The 8,695-nt window shown below is 49.0% G+C and overlaps 1 protein-coding gene across 1 annotated transcript; it reads left to right on the forward strand.

Moving 5' to 3' along the window:
• Nucleotides 1-346: 346 nt before the first annotated feature.
• Nucleotides 347-7,522, forward strand: LOC113611765 (3 beta-hydroxysteroid dehydrogenase/Delta 5-->4-isomerase). The gene is made up of 3 exons (XM_027091120.1): nucleotides 347-491; nucleotides 4,205-4,369; nucleotides 6,711-7,522. Exons 1-3 carry the CDS (start codon nucleotides 347-349, stop codon nucleotides 7,520-7,522), a joined length of 1,122 nt encoding a protein of 373 aa, XP_026946921.1.
• Nucleotides 7,523-8,695: the final 1,173 nt, after the last annotated feature.

Here is an 8,695-nt window from a genome sequence, read left to right on the forward strand (position 1 = left end):
GAGTATGGAGTAAGAGTTCAAGGTGAAGTGGGCTGAGTCAGAGGCAACAGCACATAAAGCTCCCTCCAGTCCTGTCTTTGGGAGATAAGGAGACCAGCACCCCGCTCTCTCATCTGGCTTGCAACAATCTAACAGGTTAGAGCTTTTTCATTTTCTTTCAGCTACTCCTGGGAGGGGGTGCATGGGATTTTTACAAAAATGGAGTCGAAGGAACACAGTGGGTTTTTATGAGCATGTAATCACTTGACATTTCTTTTAGGCTCTCTCCTGTGTCAACCTCTCATCCAAACTGCTCCCCAGGGTTTTCTGGTTCCTGGCAAGTGTTTCTCGGTGCCCAGGTTTGGCCATGGCAGGGTGGAGCTGCCTTGTGACAGGTGGAGGAGGGTTTCTGGGTCAGAGGATCGTCCACTTGTTGGTAGAGGAGAAGGAGCTGCAGGAGATCCGGGTGCTGGACAAAGTCTTCAGACCAGAAGTTCGGGAGGAATTTTCTAGTAAGTGAACTTGAGTCGTGGGTGTGTAGTTCCATTTTAAACCCTGCATAGGTGTGGGGAGGGGGTTCTTGTCTAGCAATTTAAGGAAAGTTGTAGTCAAATCAAAGCTAATCCCATGTTATCAGAAAGGAGATTACAGATGGAGTAATACCACGGTGTAACCACAGATGGTGTCAGGAGATGATTCTGGTCCTGACCCAGGATTACAGAGGGTGGCTGTAGACCAGCCACTTCAGCCTCTGTTCTTCTCATCCAGAAAATCATGTTTCAGTTTTCTCCCTTGTCAACAAGTCTTCAATGTTCTGATGATTTTTGACTTGTCACTTGCTATGTACCATCTGCAAAGGGCGAGCAGGTGCCATTAACCTGGAGACCCCACCAGTGGGTCCCCGCCCCTCTTGATTGCTCTGGTCTTTCTGTGGCTTCACTGAGCATCTCCAGTGAAGGTGAAATAGAAGGAAGAGAAGGTGAAGCGAGTGTGTGTGAGTGTGTGTGTGAGAGAGAGAGAGAGAAAGAGAGAATTAGAGACGGAGCAGGAGAGAGGGGAGTGCAGAAGGTGCACAGGCTTGCAGCAAGGGAGCCAGAAACCTAACAAGAGGCAGCATGAGTGCAGACACACCTCGCGTGGATTCCCCATACATCTCTTTTTATCATTCGCCTCTCTTCTCATCACCACAAGGAAGTGACTGCAGAATCTGCTGTAGCACCTCATGTCTCTCTTTCCAGATTGCTGCCCATGGTGCCAATGCAAAAGCTTGATTTATAGTGTATTTTCCAACCTGTTTTGCCCCCCAGATCCTCAAAATAACCCTGTGAGGAAGGTAGGAGAGGGGTAACACCCATCCGGACAATGAGGAAATTGAGGTCCACAAAGGTAAAGTGACTTGCTACCCGGATTAATGGGTAGCAGAGCTTAGACTAGAACTCCAATCACACGGCCCTAGGGCTGACTCTTGGCAAAGTGAATCTTCAGTTTCTGCCATTTCCCCCTTATGCGCCCCCAAACCAATTCGCTGTCCTCCTCCCCAGCCCCAGTGGACTGGCCGTCTACATGCAGGCCCTGGCTGCCCAGAGGACCCCTCTCCCCACACAAAGCCCCCCCCCTCCCCAGCCCGCTCTCCTGGACCCTGCCCATCGCTCTGTTCTCCTTTCCTCTCCCCTGACCTCTGCAAACATCCTATTTCCTCTATCCTCTGCTTCAACAGCATCTCTGATTTTTTTTTTAAATTCACAACTGATCAACATCAACCGTTTGTAATCCCTACATCTCAGTAATATTGGCAGTCTGACAACTTATGCCCAGAGAGGGCAATGCTCAACCTAAGAGGAACATCTCCCCAGTGTGAATAAGTCATGCGCTGTCATGGGTGGGGCAGGGGCCTCTGTCAGGATAATAACAGAGACCGCTCACGGTGTTCTTTCTGTGCCAGGCACTGCGCTAAGTGTTTCACGTGTGTCAACGCATCTGTTCCTCATCGCAATCCTCTGGGATGGGTAACAGTGTCCTCCTTTCTTTAAAGATGAGAATACAAGCACAGAAGAATCCAGTCCATTCAGGCTGCTGCAACAAAATACCACAGGCTGGGTAGCTTATAATCAGAAATGTACTGCTCAGAGTTCTGGAGTCTGAAAGTCCAAAATCAAGGCAGGGTCAAGTCCTGGTGAGAGCTCTCTTCCAGGGTTCATAGCCTACACCTTCTCACATGGTGGAAGGGGCGAGGGATGTCTCTGGGGTCTCTTCTATAAGAACACTAATCCCATTCGTGAGGGCTCTACCCTCATGACCTAATCACCACCCAGAGATCCCCCCAACTCCTAACACCATCACATTGGCATTAGGATTTCAACAAATGGATTTGAGGGGACACAAATATGCAGACGTTGCAGAGGTTAATTAACTTGTTCAAGGTCCCCCACCTGGAAAATGGCAAAGCTGGATTTGAACCCAGGCGGTCTGGCTGCAGCGTCTGTACTCTTAACCACTAGTTTGTCTAGTAGCTTCTCTCTGGGCCTCCCTCCAATTCAGTTCACACCACGTAAGCAACTGCATATTCAGTCTATGCAAAACACTGGCCAAGTCCCACAGAGCCTTGGAGGAGGAAGCCAGGGCTCCACCGCCGAGGCATACACAGCGCCCTCTGCTGTTCTCTCTGCGGCCCTGCATACTAATGGGTAAGAGGTCTTTCCTCCCTTGGCCTTGGGCTTCGGGGCATAGCAATTCCTTTGAGCCACTCTGCTGAAGTTAGCCTTGAAAGAGAGGCAGAGTAAGGGAGGGGCAGGGCAGACGTGGGGACACAATCAGAAAATTCCACTCTGCGGCTAATTCCTCTGCCTTTCTCTCACTTCGTGGCCTCTTTGGAGTGGAAGCATTGGGGCGGAGCTAATTTTGCAGAGGCTTAAGGAGAGCAGGCTTAAGGTTCTTCCAAGTTGTAACCCAAGGAGGAAATTCTGCAGCCCTGAATTTTTCACTCTGAATTTCTCTCTCACTGTTCTCTGCCGTCCATTGCCAATTTCATTTAAATTGACGTCCTGCAAGCAAGGCTTGAAGCCGGGGCGGGGTGGGAGGGTGGGGCGGGAGGCGGGGCGGGGGGCAGGCTAGAGTCTTCATTAGAAGTGTGACTTGGACGTTACCTCACCCTCTCTGAGCCTCGGTTTCCTCGCCTATAAAGTGGAAATCAGAATCCCTATCTCATGAGACAGCTGTGAAAGGAAATCAGAAAGCTGAAGGTCGTGTGCAAAATAAAAAGCACAAAATAAGTGCGGGGTATTTATCCAAACTGTATGTAGCGTGGCGTTTATGTCGTGGGCTCATCTGAGGTGATGATGTTACCAGTAGTGCACAGTAGCTCCACTTCCCGCGGGCTTCAGAGGAGCCAGAGACCCTGATGTTGTCTCTGCAACCCTTGGCTAGATGGCCGGAATGTTAGTCCCTCGGTGGCTGGCTCATTTTCAGCATTGATATCTGCTTTTGATGATATCTAATAAGAGCTCTTTCAGTTAAATCCATCCTTCGGGCCCACCCTAAATTCCTGTTAATAAGCGCCACTATCCTTCTGATCACTCAAGTGGGAAAAACTCGGGCTGCCTTTGACTCTTCCTCCCAGCCCATCACCAGTAAGAACCAGGACCTGGCAAGGTAAGGTCTGAAAGTTGAACCTTTTGTACCTCTCCCCTTCTCGTCTCCCACTCCTGGATCCCCGGTTCCAGTCTTTCCCATGTGAACTGTGGTTCAGACGGTGTAATTAATCCCTCAATCACCTTGCTTTCTCTTATATCCACTAGACTGATCCACGTTATAATACTGCAGCCAGGGTTCGCTTCCTACAGCACAACTCTGTTTACATTTCTCCTTTAATTCCAAACCTATACCGGATTCCCCATTCCCTACCGAATTAAATGCAAATTCTCTCCTTAATGAATTTTATAAACTCCCCATGAGTCTCTTTAACAATTTTGTGTTCCAGGCACTCTTGACCCCTCACTGCTCAAACTCTCTTTTTTAGAATGAGATGGGACGGAAAGAGATGTTTGCTCTTTCCCAAGAAATGCTACACATTCTGATTTCTGTGCCCTTGTTTAATTGGTCCTTCCATGGGATGTTCACCCCTCCCCACTCCTCATTCCCCCCAATCTACCTGTTCTTAAAGCCCTGGGTCACCAGGAATCTTCCAGATCCAGAAAACCTTCCAGTGACCTGACTCCTGTTCACACAGAGCTCCAGAGCAAGATCAGGCTGACCTTGCTGGAAGGAGACATCCTGGATGAGCAGTGCCTGAAGGAAGCCTGCCAGGGTGCCTCGGTGGTCATTCACACAGCCTCTGTCATCGACGTCATGAACGCCGTTCAGCGAGAGACCATCATGAATGTCAATGTGAGAGGTACAGGATCCTGGGGAGGAGCTGAAGGGAAGTGGGCAAGTGAGGGTCAGAAACTGGGATAAATGAAGAGGAGGCTGGTAGACACCTGCTGGGTGGGCACCAAATATTTTTCCTCATCACCACCAACAGAGATTCAAGGCCATCATCCTCCATATTTCTGATGAGGAAACTAGGGCTGAGACAGGCTAAGGGACTTGTCCAAGGCCCTCTGGGGAGGAGTGAAAGGGCTAGAATTTAAACCCACGCCTGTGTGAGTCCAAAGGCCACAAAAACCCTTCTGCTGGTCCAATCAAGTGTTGACTCAGCTCCAACCTCAAACTCTTGCTATCCAACCACCTCCTGTCTCCACTGGGCTGGACCCAGACCTTACAAATTCTTCCTTCGTCATCATGCTAGCTTTTCTGTGTGGCTCTAAGTTGAGGGTCACCATACAGCCGAGAACTAAGAGCTCTGTGGTATGAGGTATCCCCCAAGTCAGTTAGGAGTGACGGGCCACAGCTCTGGGCTGGTTTCCTTCGGGCAGGACTTCCTGCAAAGGAAGGATAATAAGGGTAAAGAGAATGCCACCCCCCAGAAGGATTCCTCATAAGAGAACTGGCAAAGCTGGTTCACAGTGGTCTGGCAGTACAGAATTAGCCAGCACTTGTCTTCCTGTAATATTTTCTTAACAAGAATAATTTCCCATTATCCATAATACCATCTCTTCAGCTCACTACCAGATCTATTATTGAAGAGTAGCACCTAGCCAGGTGCCCAAAGTACACCCTCTTTAGATCCTCATCCCATAAGGGCTTGGTGGCCCTCTCTGAACTGTGGCTTTCCAATTTACTTTAAATCTAGACACAGTCACTCAAGGGATTAGCTTAAATCCCTTATTAGCTTGCTGTGTAGTATCCTCCCTCTGACCCCTGGAGGCCAATCTCTCTAGGACCACAGCACCCCAGAACATCTGCCTTCCACGCCCTGCCCGCCAGAGTTAGTCTACTCAGAGACTCCTTTTCTAAAGCAACTCATTGCTTTTGCATCTCCAGCCTAAAATTGCACTGTTTCAAAAAAGACCATTTCTAGTTTCAACTTAGCCACACCCCCAGTCACCCCCATATTTCCAGGAGGGTGCTAAGATTAACCAGTCTTGAGTTTTCGGCCCCCCCTCATAATTTCTACTCTCCACGGCTCCCAACAACAGGGGATTTGAAATCCCTGAGAAGTGTTAGAGGCCTCCATTGACTAAAACTAGCATCACTGACAGGTTTAGAAAATACTTCACAATCATGGCCATTTCTCCCTCTGCAGGTAAATTAGCTCCGAATTTTCTCTGCTTCTAGATTTAATTTTTTAAAAAGGAGGCTGTCTCTCCTGAAAAGCAAATTGCACAAAGACCTTAAAAAGGATTTTTTAAAATACCACCCAAAAATGATGCTTTGCCCAGGAAATTGCTTCCTTCTTGTAAGGAAGGCGCTCTGGGTGACCTCCGTGAGCTAAAATCCTACCCAGATAAAGGGATTCTGCAAGATCCTCCCATGATAGATATTACCAGCAGAGGGTGCACTCCTTTCTGCTTCATCCTCCGGCTCGACACACAAGGCCAGTGCTAGCTCCAGAAAGCTAAGCGAAAGGAAGCTTTGCCACCCCGACTTTTCATACCTGGGTAGACAAGCCACGGCCACAATTAGCAGTGGCCTTTGTAGGAAACACACAACCAGAAACAGAGTCTGGATCTCCAGCTTCTCCCCAGACCCCACCAATCATTTGCTCAGTGACTCAAAAAAAAGTCCTTGTGACAAGTTTTTATTGGTCTTCAAAAAAAAAAGGAGAAAAATACGAACAATTCAATGTGTACTTAAGAGTATATATTACCTATATACAACTGTGTGTGTGTGTGTGTGTGTGTGTGTGTGATGTGAATCCTTCAGCTGTCCTCTTTTGCCTAAGGACCAGAGCTGTCCTTATTCTAAGAGTATGACCTCCTAATTTTTTAAGTTAAAATAGCCTATCTTTAATGAGGTGGTAGAGATGATAAATGATCATTTTAAAATCTCTTTATTCCGCAAAATATAAAGTGGCAACTCGTTGTCCTTTTCTGAAATTAGAAGTACGTACCCTGGTCCATGAAATCCAAAAGCCTAGAAATGCTGGATCTCCAGAATCCAAATCTTGGCCTCTTTTCATTTCTGCTTTCGTCCTGTGGCTTTAGCATAAGCTGATCTCAGCCAGAGACACACAAGAATGCACTCCTCATGTGCAATAGCCCCCTCCCTTGAGGGTTAGGGGCAGACACGGTCCATGGCACGGCTGGCTCTGGACTATTTCCCGACACTGACAGTGTGCTCCCCGTGGGCAGGTACCCAGCTCCTGTTGGAGACCTGTGTCCAGGCCAGTGTGCCAGTCTTCATCCATACCAGCACCATAGAGGTGGCTGGGCCCAACTCCTACAGGGAGATCATCCAGGACGGCCACGAAGAAGAGCATCTTGAAACGGCATGGTCCTCTCCATACCCATACAGCAAAAAGCTTGCCGAGAAGGCTGTGCTGGGAGCTAATGGGTGGGCTCTTAAAAATGGCGGCACCTTGTACACTTGTGCCTTAAGGCCCATGTATATCTATGGAGAGGGGAGCCCATTACTTTATGCCCACGTGGACAGTGCCCTGAAGAACAATGGAATCCTGTCCCATCACTGCAAGTTCTCCAGAGTCAACCCAGTCTATGTTGGCAACGTGGCCTGGGCCCACATTCTGGCCTCGAGGGCCCTGCGGGACCCCCAGAAGGCCCCAAGCATCCAAGGACAGTTCTACTACATCTCAGACGGCACACCTCACCAAAGCTATGATGACCTCAATTACACTTTGGGCAAAGAATGGGGCCTCTGCCTGGATTCCGGGATGAGCCTCCCCGTTTCTCTGAAGTATTGGCTTGCCTTCCTGCTGGAGATAGTGAGCTTCTTGCTCAGTCCAATTTACAAATATCGACCCCCCTTCAACTGCCACCTGGTAACCCTGTCAAACAGTGTGTTCACCTTCTCCTATAAGAAAGCTCAGCGAGAGCTGGGGTATGAGCCCCTCTTCACCTGGGAGGAAGCCAAGCAGAAAACCAAGGAGTGGGTCGGCTCCCTGGTGAAGCAGCACAAGGAGACCCTGAAAACAAAGACTCACTGATCTGGGGGGTGACAACGATGTGGATGTGGGTATAGTTAGGAGATGTCTGTCACGCTCTCCCCTTCCGGCTTCATACGGCAAACAACACAGACACAAGCCCGGGTCCTCCTGCTTCCGTTTTATAAGATGATCATGTTACTGTCTTCCTCCCTCCACCAGAAACCTTTCCCTGTCACTGGCCCAACGGGAAGCTTTCTACCCTACCCTCCCTCCAGGGGACGGCCAGACAAGGTGATTTGCTGCAGCTGCTGTGCCACCGTCTCAGTTGCCGATTCTGAGCTATTCGGGCTTCTTTTAACTTAGAGTTTTGCCTGTTAGTTCCATTTCCTTTGTTAAATGCAAAAGCCTTTCTTTTCTTTTAAAAGTTCATATTCCTTCACACAGCTCAATGAACGTAATAAACGTTTTAATGACTAATCTGGAGGAAGTTGTGGTTTACGTGACTGCATGCCTTTTTATTCCCCACCCCGCCCAATCATCATCTCCTATTTAGAAAAGTAGCTCGGGACTGGGGTGGGCAGAAGTGTCAGGAGGGGGAACCTAGGATTGACTAAGCACTTACTACGTTTCAGGCATCATGTATTAGATGACTGACATATATCACTTATTTAACGCTCACCAGAAACCTACGAGGTAGGGATGACTATTCCCTTTGATGAATAAGGAAACTCGTTCACAGTCACACTAACTGCTATGAGACCGGGACGTTTAATCCACATGGACTGACTTGAAAGCCCTTATCCGTCCGCTGAATTGTGTAGCCTGAACTGCTCAAAATTTATAGCAAAACGGGGACGGGGTGGTGCATGGTTTGTCGGGGGTGCAGCAGAGCACTGGACATGGGGTACTGATCCTTGGGAGAGCCCAGCTCCCTTGGGTCACCTACTTCTTGCCCGGTCCTGTGCAGGAGACACCCTAGGACCAAGGACAGCCCCTTGGGGGAATCTGGGAGGTTTTCATACCCTTGTCAGCTGGGAGGAGAGGGAGAAGCAGAGGTGCAGCCAGCCTCCACTGCCAATGCCAGCGTCCTTGAAGGTCCCTAGAACACACTTGGATACATGTGTGTTGGCGACTCTGGCAACTCATAAGCCTATATTCCAACCTTTCAAATCACACAATGAAGCCGTGCCACGGCTTCCTAGGAAAGTCAAGGGGACAGATGCAAACTCTCCC

This window comes from Aethalodelphis obliquidens, unplaced genomic scaffold (assembly GCF_003676395.1).
Source record: "Aethalodelphis obliquidens isolate GAN/ISIS:26980383/991018 unplaced genomic scaffold, ASM367639v1 scaffold70, whole genome shotgun sequence".
Classification (NCBI taxonomy): Eukaryota; Metazoa; Chordata; class Mammalia; order Artiodactyla; family Delphinidae; genus Aethalodelphis; species Aethalodelphis obliquidens.